Source organism: Tinamus guttatus, unplaced genomic scaffold (assembly GCF_059628265.1).
Source record: "Tinamus guttatus ecotype Peru unplaced genomic scaffold, ASM5962826v1 Tinamus_guttatus_pri_ptg000033l, whole genome shotgun sequence".
NCBI lineage: Eukaryota > Metazoa > Chordata > Aves > Tinamiformes > Tinamidae > Tinamus > Tinamus guttatus.
In genome coordinates this window covers 7,129,557-7,154,754 of record NW_028288567.1, presented here as the reverse complement: position 1 = coordinate 7,154,754, position 25,198 = coordinate 7,129,557, and the positions used below count along the sequence as shown (strand labels likewise).

Here is a 25,198-nt window from a genome sequence, read left to right as displayed (position 1 = left end):
GAATTGTATACACATTCGTCTGACGAAGACAGTGATTTGACATCAATGCTCATTAAAGAAGGATAGTGAAAAGTGTCAGTTAGAATTGCCCCCAAAATCACTAAAACTTCGCCTCCCTCTCTCACAGAGGGGCTGCAATTAACAGCGTTAAGACATTACAGCAGCTTATCTCCTTTCACCTTCCCATGAACTATCAAGCTAGAGCAATTATTGCTTAAGTGCCTTTATTGTGCGTAATACTTCCAAGTCTAGTAAGACTATCGTGCAGCATAGTTCCTCTTCTGAAGGCACAGCTTTGGAAGGAGAAAAATAGGGCAAATTTCCAGATTATACATAAGAGTAATGCATTCATATTTCACTGAAAAGGACTCGGATAAGCACAGTTTATCTTCATATGCAGCTTTCCCTTCAGCAAAGGCAAGCTGAAATCTGGTGTACCTGACATAACATCTGGCAGAAGGCAGCACTGTACATTCACGACAGCAGAGTTGTTCTCTGACAGCTCTGTAGTGCAGACCACATTTTAAGCTGGGACATCCTATGGCAGCACCATCGCTTTCTCACAATCCTTTACAACAAGTCCTTCCTTCTCTAGAGTATCTGGCATTTATTTTCACTGGAAAGTAATGTATGAAATGTTAAGATGGTGTTAGAGAGGTAAAATAAAAGCTCAACTTCATGTTCTTTAGGTCATTGTACCACCTACACGTAAGCTGGGCATTACATTGCATCTCTCCATAAATTGCTGTGTGTCCCCAAATTTCCCTTTTCCTACACTCCAAAAAGCAGTTTCTCCAACTTTGCAATCTTGAATTTGTACTCTCCTGCACCTCACCTCATGTGTTTGCTCTCATCTATATTCAAATCCAATACTCCCCAAAAGGATAAGCTGCAAAGTGAATAATAAGAAAGCGCCTTCATGAATCTAGGTCAAAAAAAAATTCAACTGCCAGGCAGTAGCCATGGCTGTGGGAGACACCAAACCCATGTAGAAACAATGGAAGAAGGTGCTTTCTAGAACCACGGGAGGCAAGCAGCAATTAGCCATCCTGCTAGATACCCCATAACATCCAAGCCTTTCTCTGGGAGTAGGATTCTTGTGAGTGCTGGGTCATTTCCCAAAGAAGATGCTGGAACCTCTCTGATACCACTCACATTAGCACATATTACTTTTCTTTTGTATTTTTTTTTCTGCCTGGTCTGAATGAGGGTGTCCAGAGATCATGTGAGGCGCGGTGCACAGAGACGATGCAGTCATCACTTATGTGACCTCATATTTTGCGTCCCTTCTGGGGCATCAAAGAACATGAATATACATAGTCAGGGAGCTTGCTAGCACACAAATGTAAACATTTTCTTCTCTGAGAGGCTATTTATATATTTCCAGCTTTCAGGAGGGAAAAAAGAAAAAGGAAAAAAAAAAGTGCTCTTGCTCAGTACCTCAGAATTTAAGAAACAACAGCATCACATTTCAATTAACAAAACAGTTACATAGCAAGCACAGCAGACATGAAGTACTTCTGCAACTCACATATACATATGCCCTTTTCCAGATGGTAAAACTATAATATTCTAAACTGAGACACAAATCTGCACTTTCACAGTTTTATGCCTTGGAGTGCTTCAAAAATGTTTCAGTCTGTGCACGCATTGGTAAGTCCTAAGACGGAGAGCAATTTCGAGCAAGATGTAAGTGAGAAAATTTTATTTAAGGCAATGGAGTCGCATCCTTTTGTATGATAATGGTGATGGCTCTATGTAGAGAAATGCTGTGCTGAGAATCTGCACTGTGCTGGGAATCTGCACTGTGCTGAGAATCTGCACCACCTGCGCCTTGCTGATAATGTACTGGGGAGTGTTAGTGAGTTGTCCTTGGCCGGCTGGGAATGGGGAGCTATGTGGGAAAGAGTAGTTAGCCGTTTTGGGTAAACAACTTTGCAGAGCTGGGAAAGAGCCTATGCGGCCGGGACATAGCAACCTCCCTAGCAACCAATCGTAGCTAACCTGGATATCCCTCAGATGCTTGTAGGTATAAATATATGTGCACTTCCGCTAATAAACGGAGCAAGATCTAAACTCATATTGGGATCGTGTCTTGTAATCCGGCTCGGCTCCTGTAAAGGCCTGTGCAGTTGTCCTGCGCCTGGTTCCAACATCTGGCGCCCGAACAGGGACCCAACGGCAGGGTCGTCGGGACCTGGCGGCAGGAAGGTGCTGTGGCAGGTCGGAGATCCTGGATAGCCACGGCTGACGGGGGAAGATCCGCGGGCGGAAGATCCGGGGTCACCGCGGCTTGACGGAGGATCGCGGAAAATCCAGGGTCACCACAGCGTGACGGAGGATTGAGGAGCTGGGAAGCGGCGTCCGGTGTGAGGTACCCACACCGCCGGGACAGTGCTGGGCACAGGGTCTAGGGGCGGGGGCGGTTGAGCCGTCGGGGCCCCTCCGCGAAGACCGCCTTAACCATGGACTGGGGGGCGGCAACACAGCTGCTATTGTATATTCTCGCCAAGCGAGAGGCGGTTGTGAGTACAAAGAAACTCTATGAGTTGTTACGATGGGCACAAGAGACGGGACATCTGCAGACTCTGGAACTTATGTATAGTGCCACTGAGTGGCAGGAGATAGGGGACTCTCTCTGCGATGCCACCATTGGGGGTAGTAAAACGGCTAAGGACTTGGGTTGTACGTGGCAAGAAGTAATGATAGCGAAGGTCCTCCTCACTCCCGCGCAATATCTGTTATGGGAACGGGAGTGGGAGAAACAAATCCAAGAGGTGGTGAACGCACGTAACATCTCGGGAGATCCGTTGTGTGGTGTGACTGGGCAGATGCTTATGGGACGGGATCTCTATGGTGACCCCGCGACTCAGCTAACCTACTCGATGCCCATGTATAATGCTTCACGGAAGCAGGCGCTGTTTTTAGTGCCGTCAGAACGAAAGGCCCCATCATTTACGATAGTGAAGCAGGGATTGCAGAAGTCCTACGGAAATTTGGTGAATAGGCTCGTGCAATCCCTGGAGCAAGCTACCGAAGAACAGACCCTCTGCAAGCTTTTGATCTGGTGCAGAGAGAATGGGTTCAAAGCCGAGGCCCACCTAGTATTCAAATCCGATGTGAAAGCCAAAAGCAAAGTGGCCGCCGGAGTCATGTCCGCCTTTGTGAGCACTTCAGGACCGGGACCGCCACGCCACCGACAACGGCTGGTGTTTGGAGATCCATCGCCAAACCCCCCGCCCGTGCCTGCCCCGGTGCCTGCACCTGCGGTGCCTACACCGTCTGTGCCCCCGCTTCCGGACCCCCCCCATCGTGCCTGAAGAACGGCCTGGCTGGGTCCAGGACTTGTTAGATAACCTCAAAAAAAAAAAAAGAAGGGGCGAATAAAGTGCGAATGAGATCAAGGAGACTTATGTTGCTGAAGGCTTGATGAAAGCCAGGAGGGAGGTGCAGAGGAATTTGATTCATCTTTTAAAAGTGGGGGTTGTAGAACTGTAATGCTTTAAGTGAGGACGGAAACCGTTATTAGGGCTATTGTTTCTATTTGCTATGTTCATCTCTATTATGTGTTGTGTCCTTTGTATATTGATGCTGACACGAGGTATGGTTGAAAGCTGGAAATTTGTATGATCCGTAGAGTCATAAAACTGTTGTGCGAAATAGAATCCAAGATCTTAAGAAAGAAGATGCTTGCCTGCCCAGGCTGAGAGATAAGGAGCGCGGAGGCGGCTGCTTAGCCAGGCTCATAGCCGACCTCCTCAGAAAAGCAGTTGAAGGTGGCTGCTCGACCGGGCTTGTAGCCAACTTAACTGCAAACATCCTCTAAATTAATTTGAAGGTCAAACACCCGAGAGGGAGGGAGATGAGAAAGGCAGGACCCTCAGACTGACAGCTGGGACCACTTACTGGCATGCGCACTTGCGCACCCAGGAGGGAAGGTTATGTGACTGAAGGCGGAGTTTGTCCGCTCCCCAGTCTGCCTGCTGGCACGTACTGGCCCTACGTGGCAGGATGCACCGGGCGTAAACAGACAGTGCAGAGAGAGGCGGGGTGAGACTCCTAACACTGAGACCCACGTTGTCTCTGCGGGGACGCCCGCCGAGTTAGGAGCCTGTCAGCAACCCTCCAATCTGCCAAATCGAGAGAATGTTCAGTCTCAGTGTCCTGCCGATAACCAGTGGAACTCACTAGTGGAGTGCACAGCTATGTGAGGTCGTGCCACTGGACAGAAATTGTGTTTGTGCTGTTTGTGTCTGTGGTCTTTAGATCTTTATTGTGTAATATATATCAGCAGAGAGGGCTAAATAAGCACAACAAGAAAGTCCAGAATTTGAAAACGGGAAAGCCAGGAATAACTCAGACTACGGCGTCACCCCCTACCTCCCCTGCCCACCCCCCCCACCGATGGAGGACTGGGAGCCGTACTCTGACTTGTATCCTTGGACAGAGCTTAGGGGAATACTTACTAATTGATTTAAAAGATTGTTTTTTCACCATACCATTGCATCCTGAGGACCATGACATAGTGGAACATATGAACCAAACGCTGAAATGCCAGCTACGAAAAACAAAAAATTGGCAAGAGCAGTATACGTTTTAAATTTTTGAGGTTGCACCAGGGTAGCCTGGTCCCTCGGATGGTCAAGCATAGGGCTGGGCTAAAGGGGGCCCTGACAGAAGTAAAAACGGGTCTCTGTAAGGTGATGCTGAGAGCCTGGAACACGAGAAAATGGACGGGAGCCTTGGACTTGATAACCTGGGGGAAAGGGTATGCTTGTGTCATTACGGATACTGGAACCTATGAGTGCGCTACAGCCGGGGATTCCATCCCCTGTCATGTTACCTCAGGGGTGGGATCTATTGATTGTGGATTTAAAAGACTGTTTCTATACCATTCCCTTACATCCGGAGGATTCCTCGAGGCTCACCTTCACGCTACCTTCGGTGAACCATGCAGAACTGGCACAGCGTTTCCAGTGGGTCGTCCTGCCTCAAGGTATGCGAAACATGTGTCAGATGTTTGTCGCTGCTACCTTACAGCCTCTCCGACAACGATGGCCTGATACCATCATCTACCACTATATGGACGACATCCTGTTTGCCCGAAAGACTCGATTCACGACAGAGGATGAGGAAGCAATTGCCAACACACTCAGCAGCTCCGGTCTGGTCATCGCTCCGGAAAAGGTACAGCATACCAGCCCATGGAAATACCTTGGCTGGGTTATTACAGAATCCACAGTCGCTCCTCAAAAGGTTACCTTACATGTGAATTTACGTACATTAACTGATGTGCAGACCCTAATGGGAGATCTACAATGGGTGCGTTCATTGCTGGGTATTTCTAATGAGGACCTTGAGCCACTACGTCCTTTGCTCAAAGGTACAGATGCTGGGAAGCCGATTTTGCTCACGCCAGCGCAGCAAGCCTGTGTCGAACGATTAGGGGAGTTAGTAGCTACGCGCTTATGCCCGTGGTATCTTCCAGGATTGCCTTTGCGCCTTCTCATTCTTTCACGGGAGAATTCCCTTACGGCGGTAGTCATGCAGTGGCAAAAGAAAAAAGGGGGAGAAGACTACCTTGCAGTTTTAGAATGGATTTTCTCCTCAGTTCAACCGTGCAAGAGTGTGACCCCTCGGTTGGAAGCAGTGGCTCACATGATCCGCCGTGGGAGAATTCGGGTGCTGGCAATCTCGGGGGGGTGAGCCGGCGGCGATCCACCTTCCCCTGCAGGCGGCAGATTTGGAGTGGGCCCCGTGGCACTCCACTGCGCTGCAGCTAGCGCTCCTGGAGTTCCCTGGGGAGGTGACTTCGGAAAGGCCTGCAGGAAAGCTTGGCCACTTCCTTACCAGCTATTCGTGGGTAGAAAGACCAAAGTGTGTAGAAAGACCTCTGCGTGATGGCCTCACGGTGTTCACAGATGCAGGAAAATCTTCCAGAAGGGCAGCCATCACCTGGAAGGAGAAAGACCTATGGAAAGCCCACACCCTACAAGCGGTAGAAGGTGACTCGTTGCAGACTTTAGAATTGGCAGCTGTCGCATGGGCACTGATGCACTGGAAGGACACCCCGTTGAATATTGTATCGGACTCCCTGTACGTCCTCGGAGTAGTACAGCGAATTGAGGATGCTCTTTTGAAAGAAACTTCTAACCAGCGATTGTTCCAGCTGTTTCTACAAATCAAAAGAGCGATGAGGTGGCGTTCGACAGCATTCTGTATCATCCACGTCCGGAGTCATCAATGGACACTAGGTTTGGGGGAGGGTAACGATCGGGCTGACCGGTTAGTGAGCTTGGTGCGTGAGCATGGGCCACTGAGTTGTTTTGAAATCGCCCGTATTGCTCATGAACAGTTCCACACTAATGCCAAAGGCCTGATCCGGATGTATGGTATAACTATGTCCGATGCCCGCGGAATTGTGCAGGCCTGTCCCCAGAGTAGTCATCATGGGCCAGGTCTGGGCATTGGTGTGAATCCCAGGGGCCTGAAGACATTAGAGATATGGCAAATGGATGTAACACATGTTCCGGAGTTTGCTTGACTTAAGTATGTGCATGTGTCTATCGATACTTACTCGCATGTAATATGGGCAACCGCTCAGCCTGGGGAAAGAGCCCTTCATGTGAAAAAACATCTAACCGCTTGCTTTGCAGTATTAGGAGTCCCAGAAGTGATTAAGACAGACAACGGTCCGGCATATGCCAGTGACAGTGTTCATCAGTTTTGTGAAAAATGGGGTATTAAGCATGTCAGGGGAATTCCAAATTCACCCACTGGCCAAGCCAAGCCATGGTAGAACGGGCTAATCGCACCTTAAAAGATTACCTGATGAAATTTAAGGAAATGACAGACCCAAAAGAACGGTTGTCCTATACACTGTTTGTATTAAACCATCTTTGTGTGTTTGGAGATGACACGGAACCCCCCATGTGGGTGCACGCGCAGCGGGTCCGTAGTCAAAAGATACAAGAATCATCTATGAGCGTGCACTACCGGCACCCTCGGACCAGGTTATGGGAGGGTCCAGCAGAAGTTGTATTCAATGGTCGAGGGCATATGTGTGTTTCTACACCCACAGGTCCACTATGGGTTCCCAGCAGATGGACTCGCCCTGCGAAAGGACCCACGGATACGAGGGACCGTCCTGTCGGAAGGGACATGCAGGACAGTGGTGGGCAGCAGCGTTGCTGATGTTCCGGGTGCTGGGCTCTGGGACATAAGGGGCTCCAGGGTACCATCCAAGGTTGTTTGATCCTCGACAGAACATCTGGGTGACCTTAGCTCAAGAGCTAAATACCACGCGCTTCTGTGCTAGTCTGGCCACCCCTAGTACCTCCTTTGTAATATGTCTAGTTGGGGTACCTGTGAACGAGACCACGTGGAAGTATTTCTGGAATGCAGTAAAGGCAATGCCGTCTTTGGGAATCCTCAAACTTTGAAAAGATTGACAGTACTCGAGAACTTGGCAACGGGAATCAACTGTTTCGATCTTTGGAGCCACAACCTGCCTGCAGGGCCTGAACCACAGGAGATAGAATTAATAGATTCTCTTAATGCTTCTATTTGCCTTTATATTAATGCATCGCATAAGGGTTGCGCTTCGGGTTATAATAATAATTGTCGCAGTAGCTCTCAGGCGCCCACCTGGTTGTACCCAATCGGCAACGGGAGTCGTTGGAATAAATGGTGTGGTAAGATGTCCCACAATTCCTCACATCCGGGATCCAGCCCTGTAACCCCTCGAACGTTGCCTGCAGGATATTTTCTCATATGCGGCAACCGGGCTTGGTCCGGAATTCCATCAAAGCCCATAGGGGGTCCATGTACAGTAGGCCAAGTAAGTATGGCTTTCCCCTGGGTCCATCCTAACAGCACCAGGGTCAAAAGAAGAACTCGACGAATGGCACGTAGCATAACCCAGACGGAGGACTGTAACGACAACGTCCGACTCTGGTCCAAGTGGGAAGTAATTTTGACATCCTTCTTTGTACCGGGGGCAGCAGCGGCGCGAGCTCACAAAGTCTTAGACACCCTATCTTGCTGGGTGGTTAAACAAGCAAATGTCACCAGTCATGTCCTCTCTAATCTTGCGCGAGATTTATCACAGGTGCAACACGCGGTGCTACAAAACAGAGCAGCCGTCGACTTCCTGCTGCTAGCCCATGGGCACGGATGTGAAGACTTTGAAGGAATGTGCTGTATGGATCTGCAAGACCACTCTAAGGCAATCCACCAGCAAATCCAACAGCTGATGGAACATGCCCAGAAGATACAAAAAGATGTGGGCTTCTTTGGACTGGATGGGTTAACTAATTTATTGGGTATTGGTGGGTGGCTGAAATCCTTGCTTAAAACAAGTTTGATGCTTTTGATTATTATGCTTTTAATCCTAGGCTTAGTCAGCTGTGCCTTTGCATGCTTAAGGCGAATGCTATCCTCCCTTACTCATAACGCCTGGTTAATGCAAAAGAAAAAAGGAGGACTTATAGAGGAATGGCTTGGAGATCGAGGACACCTTACGGCTCCAGGCGGTTGGTAAAACCTCGGCGATGAAATGATCGAGAGTCCTTGAACTGCCCATCAGCAGATCAATAGACAACAGACGCTGCTCAGCAGGACGTCGGACTCTTTGACTGGAAAGACCTTGCAGGCCAACACGGACTTGGGGATGGGTGCATGTATTACTAAATCGCGGCTAATGTTACTAGTTGTTCTATTGCTTATGCCTTGTAGTTTTTGGCTGTGCTTTTGCATGTATTAGACATAAGGTATTCTCACTTACCAGCAAGGCTTGATTAGTGCAAAAGAAAAACGGGGGAATTGTAGAGAAATGCTGTGCTGAGAATCTGCACTGTGCTGGGAATCTGCACTGTGCTGAGAATCTGCACCACCTGCGCCTTGCTGATAATGTACTGGGGAGTGTTAGTGAGTTGTCCTTGGCCGGCTGGGAATGGGGAGCTATGTGGGAAAGAGTAGTTAGCCGTTTTGGGTAAACAACTTTGCAGAGCTGGGAAAGAGCCTATGCGGCCGGGACATAGCAACCTCCCTAGCAACCAATCGTAGCTAACCTGGATATCCCTCAGATGCTTGTAGGTATAAATATATGTGCACTTCCGCTAATAAACGGAGCAAGATCTAAACTCATATTGGGATCGTGTCTTGTAATCCGGCTCGGCTCCCGTAAAGGCCTGTGCAGTTGTCCTGCGCCTGGTTCCAACAGCTCTAGGAGTGCAAAAATAGAAAAAGGACATAGAAAAAGAGCTGTGGGCCAGAGAAATAGGTGAAAGTTTGCACATGGTGAGCAGGTACAGTACATGGCTGACATCTAGAGATTACATGATGCTGCAGTGTTAAATCTGATAGTGAAGAGAACTGTGAAGAAGGATGCCCAACATTAAATCCAACAGGAAAATTGCATTCACCCCAGAAGGTATGAGGTCATCATACAATAAGGACATTTTTCAGACAAGCAGTCCCTTTAGCAAAATGTATCCGCTCCTTAAATTCACCAAAACTAAGAGCTGTCTTGAAAGGAAAGCCAAGCCCTGACAGCAGGAAAGGAATTGACCACAGAGGGCGCTTGGACCCAGCTAATTCCCAGCTGCCCTAGGCTGGTCTAAATTGCCTTGAGGACAGTGATATGTAACTCTCTGTTACTCCAAAGACCTTTCTTTGATATTGTGTCCTGAGATGAGCAAAAGATGTGGTGGGGAAAGGGAAAGTTGAATGTGTCGAATGTATCATCTGGATTTCTTGCTGGAAACCTCTTGGTATCTCTAGTTACTGTCTTCAATTGGAGACAGCAAAGTAGCATGTGAACTAAAAAAAAACATTGAAGACCTGGTGTAGATGAAGCGGTCCTCATTTAACTTAAGATTAATCAGCTATTGGTCACATTTTAAGGTTTTCATCTGAACAACCACCTTTATATACATACATAGATCAGACTTTCACCCACAGTCAGCTAACTGCAAAACTCCTCCTCATCTTCCTCTAGCATGTATCTGGCTTCACATACAGAGCGGCGGTCCAGTCCTCAGTATGTGTTATGCCCCCCTGTCTCTACCAGAGGACTGTTAGGACTGTTTATCTGGGTTCAATGCATTTAAATCTTTCTTGGCATAACATCAGAAGGTGACAATTCTTTTCCCCACAGTACACAAAACCAAACCAAACAAAATATTCTTTTTTGGGCTGGTTGATAATAAGTTTGTCCCCTATCCTTGCAGCAATTTTAAATGAAATCTGTAAGATTTTCAATAACCTGGATAACATCATCATTCACTTACTCTTCATTTAAATTTACTTAACAGCTATGATCTGGCAGCAATCCCCCCTCTTAGGGGAAACAATGATTGGACCATTAAACGAGAAAGCTCTATGAATCAGTGGATGAGCCACATGAAAACAGATTTTTTTTTTCCATTATAGTCCTACTGCCTTGTGGTCCCTCTGGTGTAAGCCCAGTTTCCTGAGGAAAGATTGCTCCTCAGACTTTGCTTTTACACACGAACAGACCATGGCTTGAAGGTTCCTGGCTCAGCAGATGGACACTGTAAAGAAAAGGAGAAAAAAAAATATCATGAGCAACAGCCGCAACACCTGGAGATCCTAGTCTGCATTCAGCAGAAGTGAGCACTGTCCTTAGCACTTTCTTCTTTCCCTTCATGATGAGACCAATAAATCACATGGTGGACCTGCAAGATGCGTTATGAGCTGTGATCCCCTAAGAGATGACAGTCAGAAGCATCAGAGCAACAAGTCATTGCTTCTGCTCTACAGATAGTACTAGTGGGATGAAGAAATGAAGTGTGACCTCAGTGATTCTGTATGGGCAGCCCTTCTGATAACGTGAACTCTAATGCTGGTCTGTGGATTTGCCTCTCATCTGGTGGCGTGTTAAGTAACAGACAATACACATGAATGGCCTTCCCCAGATTTGAGCCACAGTGACTATCACAACACACTTGGTGTGGGGTGGGCTGGCCAGGGAGCAGACTATGAAACTGGAAGCAACTACCATTTTGGTGAACATGTCCACACAAGCATTGCGGATCCTCTCCGGGGTGGCAGGGCTGTCCAGCCTGAACGGTTCAGTCACGCCAGCATCCTTTCTCGCTGAGTAGATGGCATCTTTAATGGCATAAAAGACTGAGGCAGACAGGAACAGAGGAGGCTCTCCTACAGCCTAGAGAGAGCACAGGCAAGATGGAGGTTATGGATCGAAACAGTCCTGGCCAAGGAAAGACCAACAGGGCTAACAGAAGAGCGAGTCTGAAGTGACACAGCTAACATATTGGGGCTATTACAAAGGGAAAAAATTAAAAAAAGGGGAGGAGGGGACTAACCCTTTCCCATAGCCCTTTGGATCTTAACTAAGTTTACTTAATTCTTTACTTAATTCTGTAATCAGCATTTATCAATCAAATAGTTGTCCTCATTGATGAAGATGTTTCTGTGGAAGAAGGGAAAAGGGAACAGATGCAGAAGCAGGCCAGGCATATATAGATGTGGGAATGCTCCTCTGAACCATGAGTAAAGCAAGCTCCTCAATGCTGTATACCCCACTCCATTCTGCACAGCCCTGTCTAGCTGCAGGGAACAGCCCTCATTGCAGGGAAAACAGCTAAGGACACATGGATTAACTATGAACCTACAAGGAGTGAAGTGAGTACTGGGAAACAGCTAGGGAAGCAAAACAAGCCAAATCAGAGGCAACACTGCTGGAAACATTGAGCCACATGGTGGCCCTGATGCCATGGATGGGCAAGCAGAGTTTTGGGGACAGACAGTGAGGAAACTGAGGGGCAGAGGGAGGCTGGCAGCCTCTGTTCAGGTAGAGCCTCTGGCACAGCAAAGCCATTTCAGTTGTCTATTGTGGAGAGTCAACGTAGTGATATGCAGGCTGCTTTGGTACCTCCTTACTATAAGGGATAGTAATCATGTTTCTGGCAAGGAATGCAAAAGCATCCTGCCCTGAAAATAAAGCAAACAGAAGTATGCATCCGTAAGAGGCCTGCAGATCTTCCATGTATACCTTGGATGAATAAATTGCCTTGCTGTTCGGACAGTCACGGAGAAGAGACACATAGAATTCTGCTGGAATGTCTCCAAATGCTGGGATTTTGTACATCCCAGGCCCACGAGTATACAAGTTCCCTTCCGGAGAATAGCGCAACTCCTCCATGGTGAAGAGCCCGAGGCCTTGGACAAAAGCTCCTTCTATCTACAAACACAACAAAACAAGGTTAATTTTTTTGTTGTTGTTCATTCCTGCTCAGAAACAAAAAGTGATGATTTAAAGTGGAGCTTTCGACCCTTCCACCCTCCCTTCCTGGCTAAATTCCCATCATTCACTTCTAAGCTTGTCCCTTCTGCTGAGTACAGCCTGCCACCTTTACACAATTCTTGCATTCCACATAAATGTTGTTGCATTTCCCTGGTAGATGGAGCAATTCACACACACATGCAAACAGATATGCTGTAAACGCAGGACAGGAGTTTTGTTGATGAAGCAAGGAAAAAAAAATCAATGCCAAAATATTGATTTCTCAGTGGGCAAAATAACACTGAATGAGCTGTACTTGTTGATAACTCAAAGGACAAGAAGATAGAATTGAAGATGACATTTGATCAAATTTTACTTTTTCTATTTCAATATAAAACCACATCATACTGCCCTGAACACGCAATATTCTCAAGTCACCAGCACAGAAAACTGCAAAAACACTCCCATATCTATTCAAATACCAAATGCTTTCTTGTGTAACTTATTCTCCTGAAAGTTTTGGAGAAAAAAAAAGGGGGGGGGAGGGGTGTGCAGGGAGGGGAGAGAATGGATGTCAAAAGTGGATAGAGAAAGGTGTGGTCAAACTATCCTATAAGGAGCTCTGCTGTCTGCATTCACAGAGAGATCTAACAGACCCATGTAGCCTAAAGATCTAACACAAACATTCACGCATGTTCATTATCCCAGCAATATGTACTTGTTAGTCAGTAGTCACAGAATCACAGAAGGGCTGAGGTTGGAAGGGACCTCTAGAGATCATCTAGTCCACCCCTCCTGCTTCAGCAGGGACACCTAGAACATGAGGCACTCGGTTGCATCCAGGTTTTGAAGATCTCCAGAGGAGACTCCACAACCTCTCTGGGCAGCCTGTTCCAAGGCTCTGTCACTCTTGCCAGTAAAGAAGTTCTTCCTCACATGGAGGTGGAACTTCCTGTGTTTCACCTTGTACCCATGACCCCTTGTCCTGTCACTGGCCACCACGGAGAAGAGTTTGTCCCCATCTTCTTTACCTTTATATAGCATTCTTTCCTTCTTTTGCCCCCAGATCCTCTGGAGCAATACATAGAGGGACACAGGAAATCAAGATCTGTTGATTGGGCTCCCTCTAGCTCATATCTTTTCCCTAGTCAAAATCTGATAGGCTATATGATAGGGATGTATATCAGTATAAAATTCAGGTGTGAGTTTAGTCTACACATGCCACTTGGTAGAAACAGTCCCCCAGGCCCTGAAGCACATTTATTCCATTATATTAGTATTCTCCAGATGCATTTCTTAGTGAAGGTAGACACTAAAAGAATCACTGAGGTATTAACTGAAGAATACCTTGGAGTCTTCCACAGTGCTCAAGCCAAAGAAAAAAAAAAAAAAAAAAAAAGCAGTGCATTTCCTCATTTCGTCACCTAATTCTGCACCTATTGCATTATTAACTGGGGGTCAAGTTGGTTTTACTTGCAAGCCTAAAATGCCTCACTGGATGATCCATTTAAGTGCCAAATGCTATTTACAAAGATACATGCTAGAGATGGAGAATGGTTCATCTAGAAACCCTCAAATCACTATAATTACTTTAACAAGGTGAAATTAGTGATACTTTTCCTTACCTGTCCTATATCTATGGCTGGGTTCAAACTGGTACCAACATCCATAACAATGTCTGTGCGAATGTTCTAAAAGGCAAAAGAAGAGAATAAATCAGCACACAGCATTGAGACTGGGACATGATAATTTTATACCAGGAAGAGTAATGTATTCAGCAGTACCCACATTTGGCCCTTATTCCTGCAATCTATCGCAACTCAATTCTTCCTCCTGACTTTTAAACCAAGTTTCATCCATAAAGTGAAACAAAAGAAGTCAGCTCAGTTTTCCCCAGAGACTCATTGGACTTGTTTTGTATTAGTATTAGTTCTAAACTCTCCCTTATCAGTGCTCTGTGCCACACACATACAACTAGGTCAGATTCTAATTAATTGCCTTTTTCTCTTTCCTCTCTAGAAGTCTCCCAGTGCTATTTTTAATGATTAACTCAATTCTGAAATGTGGCTCTTCTTTTGTGCTAACACAGTACTGTTATCTTTTACTTAAGCAAATCCAATAACTTTTACAAGTGCTTATTAAGCCTCCCCTTATTATCCCTGCAGGGCAGATAATTAACATTTTATTATCCTTTACAGATTGTTGCACTGTCGAACAGAGGAGATAACAAATTCACTGAAGGTCACAGTGAACCAATGACAGAGCAAGGAACATGCTGACGCCCCGTATTTGTTCTAGCTCCCTGTGAATGTTTCCTTCATCTCAACCCAGAAGGCTATTTCACTGCCTTTCACTCACCTTGTGGTCACCGGTCAGACAATCTATCTCCACCTCAGAACAAGCAACACCATAACTAAAGTAGCAGAATGGTCTCCCTTCATTTGTCTCAAAACTGTAGCCAAGATCAGGAATTCTTTAAACAAGGAGAGAGGAAAAATAAAAAAAAAACCCACATTTAATGTCATGAACAGTCAAAGTAAATGCAATCATATTGACACTTATCAAAATCCTTAGGTACTTGTGTTTTCTGTCTTCCATCAAGCTCATGCAGAAATGAAAGGTATAAACAGCTATAAACAGGAATCTATTAAAGCTTCCCTGTACTCCAAAAACCCTCCTGAAATGAGGCATTTTAGCCATCTTTATTTTCCCATGAATCTTAAGGTTTGTGACAACTGATATGGATTAATTCCCAGGAATGCAATAGCAAATCCTTTGTTTTTAGAGTGCAGGTGAACATGTCTTAGAGGTAATTAAACTTTGGAGAATAATCAAGTTGAACTAAGTTGAAGACTGCTTTTAAGCACAGCTGTTAGTAAACTTTGTGTTTGGTTCCTTATATTTGAAAACACTTTTATTAAAATACTGATAGCCACTTGGTTAAAAGCGTAACACATATCAGAGATGCAACAGAAACAGAGATGTACTTTAGTCCTACAGTCTCGTCTCAACACTGTGTTTATTTTTTATGCCAGCCTCTCTGCCTCAGAGATGACAGACCTCTGCTCACCCCAAGGAATAAAGCTAAGGCGAGAAGTGTCTCATTATAGAAAAGCACAAGAGCCAGCCAGAGTTTAAAGTGGGAGAATGAAATTGGAAACACTGGGATCTGCTCATGCCACAAGAGATGCGATGAAGCCTCAGTCAATTGCTCTCTCCTCAAGGACATCTCCTGCCTCCTTTTTCCTGGAGCCCCTGGGAGGCATTAAGACCATCACAGTGCGGAGTCTGACACAGGGCAGGCCCCCACGCAAAGCTCCAATCTCACTTATGCCTCCCTAAACCTAGGCTGGCTTCAGTGAAGATAGATATACTTCTGATTTACACAAGATCTGAATCTGATCCAAGAGATGTGCTCTATCTGGTTTCGTCCTCCTCTGCCAGAAGTCTGTCAGTTTATCATTTCTGGGTGGAAAAGGGCTGCAGGGCTTAGGTTAGAGCAGTGACGAGGGTGGGGGCCATAAATCCCCCCAGAAACTCCCTGGATACATACCATGCATTTGAGTAAGAACCATGCCTCTGCAGCATGGACTCACCTATAAAATCCTGTGGCTGACAGGCTCACGCAGTCCACATAGGCTGCTTTAATCTGGCAAAAAAGCAGAGTTTTATAACAATTACTATCCAACAAAAACAATTACTGTCCAGCAAAACAGCTGTCCCAAACATTTCCAGGAGTGCCCGTACAGAAGGTGCGCAGTGACAGACACCTGGCACAACACCCAGAGCCAGCAGCACCAAGAAAAACATTGGCATGCAGCTGCTTCCCCAGCAAACCTCTGCAGCAGCTGCTAAGGGCAGGGCTCCCCCACAGGCAGAGGGATGAGAAGAGACCTTGTCTCTTCTGTTTTTCAGGGACCTTCCCACCTCAGAGGCACAGGTTAAGATGCCCAGCCCTTTGTCTTCAGCATGGCCAGGGGAAAATTATGTCTTGACTTTCAGATCACAAAGGTAAAGCTCCTCCCAGGAAGAGAAGAGCTTGGATTGAAAGCTGTCCAGGAGGCTGACAGTGCCCCAATCTCTTAATATTCAGGACAGAGAAATGCGTCTGCCATGAAGCACCACAGGATGCAGTGGTTGCAGGCTCAGCAAAGAGTCATTTTTGTCACAGATTTCCTTCATTACAAATGAGCTTTCTTCCAGTCCAGTTGGGCTATAGTCTGGCTACAGGGATTTTTGTAATCATTCAAGCGTTTTATTTGGTCTAATTTGCCATAGGCAGGCCCCTAGAGTCTGGAGGAATCTCAATATTAACTTCATAATGGACATTTTGGGGATCATCCCTTTCAAGCTTTGGTTTCTTCCCTTGTTGAGTTTCTGCTTCACTGCCTTTCCTCAGGCCTTTCCTGGAGGAGGAGGAAATGGAAACCAACTCTGACAAACCCGCTTGTCCTGCGACAGATCAAGACAGCTTACCCAGTCTTCCCAGGACCCCTTGGGATTAGACTGTTTGATTGGCTCAAGCCTTTTTAGGATAGTCAGACAGGCATTCTAAACAAACAAACAAACAAACAATCAAAAGCACTTTGATCAACACTAAGATTTCAAAACTCAACAAAAGTCAAAAGTCCAGCTCTAGTATTAGGAGCAGCATAAGTCCCCAAGAGTCTTCCGTTCAAACCAACACTGCCTTTAGGACTTTGACATATCATAAAATGGAACAAAGTTCAGTAACTTGCTACACAGGTAGAACTGTTGACTGAGAAGGATTTTAAAACACACTGGCTATGCTGTTAGCAGAAGGGAATTCCAAACACAGTACAAAGCCTTCCAGACCATGACGCAAAGTACTAAACATCCATTTATACTCTAGCTTTGTCTACACCAAGTCATAGGAGACCTTAGCAGATCTAGCAAGATGGACCCATTTTAACAAAAAAAAAAAAAAAAAAAAAAGCCAAAATTCAGCCCACTCAGTCACACTGTGCAGAGAATAAAAGCGACCTCAAGTACTTCGGGAGCTGTAATTTTACAGGCCAGACATCCTCTTTTCTTCAAACCTGAAAATTTAGCTCATGCACTAAAAAGGCAATAAAAACTTCTTCTGTTCAGGGGTCACATGCCATGCAAATAGATGCATTCATACTCCACCATGTCAGAGACACCCATGACAATGCCATTGCTACGGAAGGATATTTGCTTTAAGTGTATCAAGATTTAAAAGTCTTTGATTTAGGGGTCAGTCTCCAAACCACCTGCATGTAATAAGTGCAGTACACTATATTGCCTGGAATTCCTTTCTGAAGCAATAGATAAATACACATCATTTTTTCATGTTATGGAGTCCCAGCTTATGACCCAGTAGTTCAAAGTACTCAGTTTCCGTACGTGGACAGCCATTCCGTTGATGTCTGCGCTGACAGAGGCAGCCGTTGGGGAGGTGTTTGGGACTGTGTTTGTGCTTGTCTCACTGATGAAAATCTTGGAGGTGGGGATTCCCAGTGTCCTGCTAGCAACCTGGAAAGCAAAAGTAAAAAACAAATAAATGGTTGTTCTTATTAATGAGCATGATCATTCATTGCCTATGTTGCTAGGTTTTGGAGTGCAAACTACCCTCTTCATATCATCTTTCTTGGGAATTCAGTCAGTTTAGTGACCAAGAGCTAGGTGGGAAATTAGATTTGCCCTTGACAAACTGAGAATACACACACATATATGGACACTTCTCTTCCACAATAACAGACATTCACCAGGACTAGATTCTTATTGCAATAATTAAAGGAACCAGGGGATAAAGAGCCCTAATTAGATTTTCCTTTCATTTCAATTCTAGAACAATACTGTTCTTCATGCCCTTTTCATGAAAAAGCCAAATGCAATTAATGAATTGTTAACAAATTAATTTAAATGTTTGCAATGTGACAAACATTACTATAAAATATATGCATACTCTATTTTGAGTGGATGAAACGCAATTGTCATAGCTAGATTTTAAGCATAACCTGCACTATTTATATTTTCAGTTTCACGTCACAGATTTAAACTCCATGTTAAAACCCAACTAAGATGCAGATGATACTATTCTTGCAGTCAATTATAATGTTAGGCTGTAAATTAGGCATGGCCATTGAACCAGTAAACAGAATTAATCAGGATTTGTTACCCTGTACATAGAGGAGATTTCAAGCTGCCTGAGGCTATTTTATACAGTGAGTGCAAGTTTCCTGAAAAGATATCTTCTACAGGTGAGTTCAAACACATTTTTACCTGGATCATTTTGGTGTGAAGTCCTTGACCCATCTCAGTCCCACCATGTGTAAGTAACACAGAGCCATCTGTATACACATGGACCAGAGCTCCAGCCTATAAAAGAGCATATTAATCCAGTAGTGATCAAAATGAGCTAGTGAAATACTTGGCAGATTTGAGTTACAAACTAAAGAGAGAGACAAAGAATTCAGAACTAGACTAAAGCAGCAAAACTGGATTACAAAATGGAAGAACACATTGCTCCTTGGTGTAAGCAAAGCCACCAGTGCAGACTTGGGCTGGATTTGCTCTAGCCTCACTGACTTGAGAGGTTTCAATGACACGGCAAACCTCAGCCAGCATTTTCAGCCCAGAAAGGAGACAGACCAACCAGAAACAAAACCTGCCACTGTGCAAGAGAGGTGCAAGAGACAACTCATTGAGTCCAAGAACACAGGCCACGCATTAGGGACAAAAACAGCCATATTACATAGTCATAGTGCTGCTAATATTGAGGAAGATACAACAAACAGGGAAAGTAGCATAACAAAGTACCATAAAACACAGCAGTGTTGCGGTACCTTCTGGACCATATAAACCAGTAACTGCTGTTTTTCTCATTTTAGTTTTGAAAATTTGTGCTTTTTCTTAATTAACTTACTGCTTTCCTGAAAATATGCAGTTTGGTAAAGAGAGAGGAAGGCCTGGGGAAGCAGCACAAATTTAGCTCATCTGCTGAAAAGACAAATGACACATACGGACCTGATTCAGAAACGGAATAGTGAAGCTGATGCCAAATTTGGTAGGAATAATGCACATCCCTCTTTTCTTCCAACGATTCTGCCTGTAAAAAGAAAATGTTACTTTTTACTCACCAGGCTTTCAGCACAACTCCCTGTCATGCTCCTCTCTTACTCCCTTGGTGTCAAAGCTGAAATCAAGTACTTGGCGGCAATAAAGATGGAGTTTGCCAGTAACTTTTTATGTAACATTGGCTTTGTTTATGTGTCCCATCAAGAAGAAATCTGAATTGAAGGCACTTCCCTAGATACTAGAAAAGTAATTGTCTGGACTATTAGCTAACCAATATAAATACCAGTCAACTAAAAAAAGGCAAAAAACACATATTGCCTTGATATCCATCTGAAAAGTCTATCAAAGATTGATTCTGTAAACCCATTTCCTCTGCCTCATCTACAATTTCAGAAGTTAGTGGGCACCAGGTACACTCAGTTTCAGTGTGGCTGTAGGACACCTACCTGTTGAATTCTTCAATTTGCCTCTTCCTGGCATGATAGCTAGAGCTCGACAAACATTCATCCCAGCATCTTCGCAGAGTAAATCCCTCCAGCTTTTGGTTAAAATGAGTTAGATCTCCTTCATTGTAAAGATTGAGCTTCCGTACCTTCCCAACGAAAGCAATATATAAAGGATATGCCACATCTAATGCTTCAAACTACATTTTTTTTAACAACATCAAAAGGAAGTTGTTCCCAAATTTTACACATTTTCTCACTCTACAGAACAACAGAGTTAACAGATAAATCTCTGTTCATGGGAAAATAAGGAAACAAGGATGCTAAAGCTGGGACTTTTCAAGGAGGATTAGTATTTAAGCACATTGGTAGTAGGATTAGGGTACCTGTTTTTGGACTTTCTGAATCTAGCTATCATTAAAGTTAGTGTTACACAATTGGGAATTTAATGAAGCAGATGATAACCCACATTCCAAGGAAACATTATGTTCCTGCTAAGGATTTAGCAAAAATGAAGCAAAAGTTCTTATGCTTCACAATTTGCTGCAATTGTGCATCCTCTTGACAGAACCTGTTCACGTGCAGTGCTGCCCTGAAATGCATCAGTGAATTTGTACCTCCTCAGGTGGCAGGTCACATTTCCGAGCAAGTTCACTCATCCAGCTTTCGGCAATCATCATTCCTTGAGGCCCTCCAAAGCCCCGGAAGGCTGTGTTGGAAGCCAGGTTGGTCTTGCATATGATGCCCACACCGCTGACATTGGGAATGTTGTAGGAGTTGTCCAAGTGTAACAGGGCTCTGTCCATAACCTGATGTAGAAAAGATTATGGGAGGAAACTTTACAACTCTGGTATTAAACCTGTGTTAAGTTTAGGCACTGCTTAACCAGCTTGTTGATCTAGACACCCTGCGCTGATCAGCAAGCTGATCTGAATATCATCTGTTACAAGGAACTAACTTTTCCCATACCTGCCCCACTGTACTGGGTGTTAGCCATCTTGTATTGTGCAAGAAGTCTCCTGTCACAGCACTCTGCATATGTAATGCAGAATAAACTTTTCTGAGCCTTCTGCCCAATCCAAGTTATTACAGTATCTCTAAGAATTGTGTGGCACTTGTCATGGTAGGTCAGTTGGCTCAGACAGCAATTGCAGAAGCCCCCCAAACCACCAAGGTCTAGTTTGGGAGCAGAGGAGCAGAATGTGCAAGCATTTCTGTTGACAGCAGTTCTTCAAAGTCCAAGAAAAAGGTTTCCCAGGGAAATATATGTCTTCCACCTAGTTATCCATCAAAGCATTTCTTCTACTTACACCATGAGAGAGGTCTGTAGAGTTGCCACCATTGCTGTAGTATGACACCTCCAAGCTCTTGACCTTCCCATTCTTCATGAAGCCAACCTGTTGAGAGAGTCTCTTCAGTAATGTTTCTTCTAAATAGTTTTTCCTTCCCACCCAAAACTCAGGGGACCTCACACAAACAAGAAGCTGACTGGCTGTCCTCTGCTGTAGTATAGGACAAGCACTGGAAGGACACAGGACAACCTCAGGAAGCTTCACTGTTAGAGCTTAGGTAAGCACCTCAATCTTGCATCAAAGAACACTTCTGAAATCCATGCTGACCACTGGCAGCAGCCATTCCTTGCTTAATGAGATTTGGTTTTCTAAGCAGCTGGATAAGGATGAGAGAATAAAGCAGGTTAACAGAACAATTAGTAATGCAGCTCTGCAAACAAACTGGGGGCAATCTAAGAGTAATGCGATTTTCAAGGGGGCCACATTTTTGGCTTCAAGGAAGAGGAAGTGTTCACTGTAAGGTTAGAAGGAAGGACCAGTTGGAGCCTACAGAACTTCTACAGAACTCTAACAGATAAAACTCTATAACCCAGCTGACCAGGTTCATCTGCAGCAGGAGAGATCAGCAGTGAAACCAGAGCAACAAGTTTATCACAGTATCTTACTGCTTTCTGATGCTTCAGATAGCAACCCCAAGAGGACATGCCTTTATTTTATGTGTGTGTGCATACCTTGTACCTCCCCAGGAAAGGATGCCTTCCACCACTTATCAGCATGTCCTCATCTCTATCCAACATACACCGTACTGGGCGGCTAGTCCTGTTAAAAGAAAAGAGGCATTTATCGAGCAAAGTCTGAAACGTGCTACCCAGTTCTTACAGAGGAACTGCAGGAACCTTTGTGTGTGCACTCTTTCCTGAGTGGCAATGACTATATCAGTTAGGAGTAAATTGCCTGGATATATCTTCCTCTGAAGAAAATGGCAAAATTGAGTAAAGAAGGAAAATATCTTAGAGACTGGGATGTGTTCTTTAGAAGTCTTATGAAGACTCCTGCGTTAAAATAGATGGTTTCTTATAGGCACAGATAACAACAACTGTGATCACTGTTTCTGGACTATTTCTCAATTCTCTTTTGACTCTACTAGAGAAAATGCCCCATGAATTATGAAATAATGCTAATGAAGGTAATGACTAGACTTCAGTTTGGCCATGTCTTTAGTTGCTTATTTATTACTCATGGAGGAGAAAAGCAGCTCTTCATTTTCAAACAAGCATGACTTTCCAGCACCTCTCTTCAGATTGCAAAAATATCTAGGGAATGTCATAGATGTAATTTCACTACCTCTGAAATATGAAATCAGTAGTTTGGCTGAAAGCAATAAAAACAATAAAAAATAAATATGCACTACTGACTAAGCAGAGGAAGAAGAAGTTTTGCTCAGAATGGAGAAAATAAAGCTGGCTCAAGCACAGGAACTTCATTTTGGTTATTCTGCTCCAAAGATACTCTGTCAAATTACTGATATGTCCCAACATACAACTAGCATTAACAGGAAGGAGCATCCTAGCATACAAGAGCAATATTGGGAAGTGAAGAGTTACATGCAGTGCACAAGTGTCATCTCAGAGGCCATGTTCATTCACAACCACAAAAATTTGCACAGTTAAAGATGAACCTGCAACAAACCTCTGAAAGCCAGAAGCCCATTTGCAATCTATACTTCACAAATGGTTGCAATGCAGGCTGATTCCATGAGTTTTTAGGGTGTTGAACAGTGGAGTTCTCTGCACTGTGACCTGCCCCCCTTCCTAGGGAAAATCCAAAGACATCAGGCTTTGTGGAAGAGCAAAGGAAGAGCAGTGCAAGACCCATGTCAGTAACAGACTTTTGTGCAGGCTATTATACCTCCATTATACAAAGAACAATCCAAGCAAGACTATTGTTGGATTTTGAAAGGTTTTGGGGGTGAAGTGAACTAAAAGGGCAGTGAATTTGACACAGAATAATTTTAGAATATCAACAGAAAAACAAAGTTTTTCCCTTTCTTATTTACACAGCAAAAGATGACACTCCTCATAAGCCCAGCCCCTTCCAGAAGTTTCAGTTCTCCTTTCAGCTAAGAGCCCATCAAACACTCATAGGAACTCAGAAGCTTGCTGCAAACTGTAGAGTCAGAAGACTATAAAGAGTCTTCAAAGTGCCCCAGCACGAGCGGTGCTCCAAAATGTGCAGTCTCGGACAGGTAAAGTCTGAAAGGAAGAAGCACAATTCCCTGTACCCAAACTTACTTGAAAGCAGCCACAGCCACCACAGTTGACAAAATAGTATTTCTAGTCTCTTTTCCTCCAAATCCTCCTCCCATTCTTTTCACTCGAACCACAATCCGATTTGAAGGGACTCCTAAAGCATTAGCAACAAACTCCTAAAGAAAAACAGAAAAGCAGAGTTAGTGGTAACTAATAGATACCAAAATATGACTTGTCATAGCTTTCTCCATTCTGCAAACTTCGCAAAACTGTGAATACGCTGTCACTATAGCAGGTCCTATTGATCCTGCAAGTGAATTTGTTGCTTCACTGTAAGAGTGCTTTAGCAAAGAGCATGAGATTCAGGAAGAGATTGACATGAGGTTAGCTTACCAAGGCATGCATTTCATCTAGCAAAAAGTGTGATGATAGCCCTTTCACACTCTCCACTCTCCTCACTCAACTATTAGACCTTTTGATAGTCTTGATGTCCACAACAGTACCACATTTCAAACAGAATGTAAATCACAAGGGAAGATTTATAGGGAATACTGCTTTTCTTGTAGTCAGTAAATAGGGCAAAGACATCTCATAGTGCCAGCAGCCTGTCCCACAGGGTGACAGGGTTGGTTATATTGTCAGTATTTGCACTACCTCCCTTGCTGACATGTCATCCAGTGGCCATGGCTATTCACCCACTAGCCACATCTCCAGAAAATGGTCAGAGATGTAAACCGGGCACAGAGGGAGGCGCTGCCAGCAGAAACTTCTCCATCCCCTAGAAGAACACCCTAGGGGATGAATATGGACTTCAGATCCTACACCCAGTTCTGGGCCAGTGTGGCATTTTTATACAAGACAAGCTAAAACAAACTGCAAAACAAGAGGTTACCTAGTCTAAGGACTGAGAAGCAAATTCCTTTTAGGTAACAGGCTAGAGAGAGGCAGTACCTGTGTCTTCATTAGGTTTTGGGTTGACACAAAGAGTTCCATCTCACCATCCTCCCCCTTTGGCACAGCCACAGTACAGTGAGTTTCCAGATAAAAATGCTCTTGTCCACCAAGGTACATCTCTCCTAGAAAAATATATGGAAAACAGGCCTCATAGATAGGCTATTTCTGGAGATAGAGATCTAGCATAATAGATCTGCCAGGATCTGCTGTCTGTCAGTCCTTTTGACAGGTGTAGGTAAGTGGAAATTCAAATCTGAAATTTAATCTGAAATTAAATCTTTCATAAGATATTTGCATATAAACAGTAGATTAACACATATTATGGAATCGGTTCAGCCCAGCAAGCCTTACTTGCATGAACACAGTGTGATATGTGTGAAAAGGAAGCTTATAGTTTGTCTTCCTTTGTCAAACTATCCTACTTCAAAACAGCTATTAATAGTTATTCTCACCTTCCAAAATATGATCCGATTCTTCAAATCCTTTCTTTACATCTCCTTTGTTAAGATTTCGTATAAGCTTAAAAAAGGATTGTTTTTCAATAGCTTCCTAGGAAACAAAATAACACAGGGATGTTTCTTATGAAAAAGGTGTGACAACAGTTCTCTCTCTTACTGAAAAAATTATCCAAGCTAAAAAGCACAAGAACTTATCAAGATACTAATTATGGTAATAGTTAAATGACTTAACTTAGAGCAATAACAAATATTTTTTCACAAAAGGGCAGTTTTACCAAAAGTGGACAGTCTTAGGTAGTTCCTTGTGATCTATTTTATCTTATGGACCCAGAACCCCAAAGTTTACAGCCAGCGGAGCTAAGACAGACAACTTACACGAACTGATGAACCAAGTCCATGGGTTGGAGTGAGAGGGGCAGGAGAGAAACAGAGAAAAAGAGAAGGAGCAAGCTAGATCTCCCAGAAAGGG

General features: G+C 44.4%; 1 protein-coding gene across 1 annotated transcript in view; it reads right to left on the bottom strand.

Annotated features, from left to right (window-relative positions):
• Nucleotides 1-10,256: 10,256 nt before the first annotated feature.
• The window catches only part of XDH (xanthine dehydrogenase), a 45,725-nt gene continuing 30,783 nt past the window's right edge, over nt 10,257-25,198 (bottom strand). The window contains exons 21-37 of the mRNA XM_010217995.2: nt 24,724-24,820; nt 24,269-24,393; nt 23,360-23,493; nt 21,800-21,887; nt 21,087-21,173; nt 20,394-20,585; nt 19,780-19,925; nt 19,283-19,364; nt 18,539-18,634; nt 17,660-17,788; nt 16,748-16,822; nt 15,868-15,920; nt 14,630-14,744; nt 13,897-13,962; nt 12,041-12,229; nt 11,024-11,191; nt 10,257-10,556 (exon numbers count right to left, since the gene is read on the bottom strand). Of these exons, the coding sequence (XP_010216297.2) occupies nt 10,506-10,556; nt 11,024-11,191; nt 12,041-12,229; nt 13,897-13,962; nt 14,630-14,744; nt 15,868-15,920; nt 16,748-16,822; nt 17,660-17,788; nt 18,539-18,634; nt 19,283-19,364; nt 19,780-19,925; nt 20,394-20,585; nt 21,087-21,173; nt 21,800-21,887; nt 23,360-23,493; nt 24,269-24,393; nt 24,724-24,820 (1,893 nt within the window). The 3' untranslated portion in view covers nt 10,257-10,505. The remainder of the gene's footprint in view (nt 10,557-11,023; nt 11,192-12,040; nt 12,230-13,896; nt 13,963-14,629; nt 14,745-15,867; nt 15,921-16,747; nt 16,823-17,659; nt 17,789-18,538; nt 18,635-19,282; nt 19,365-19,779; nt 19,926-20,393; nt 20,586-21,086; nt 21,174-21,799; nt 21,888-23,359; nt 23,494-24,268; nt 24,394-24,723; nt 24,821-25,198) is intronic.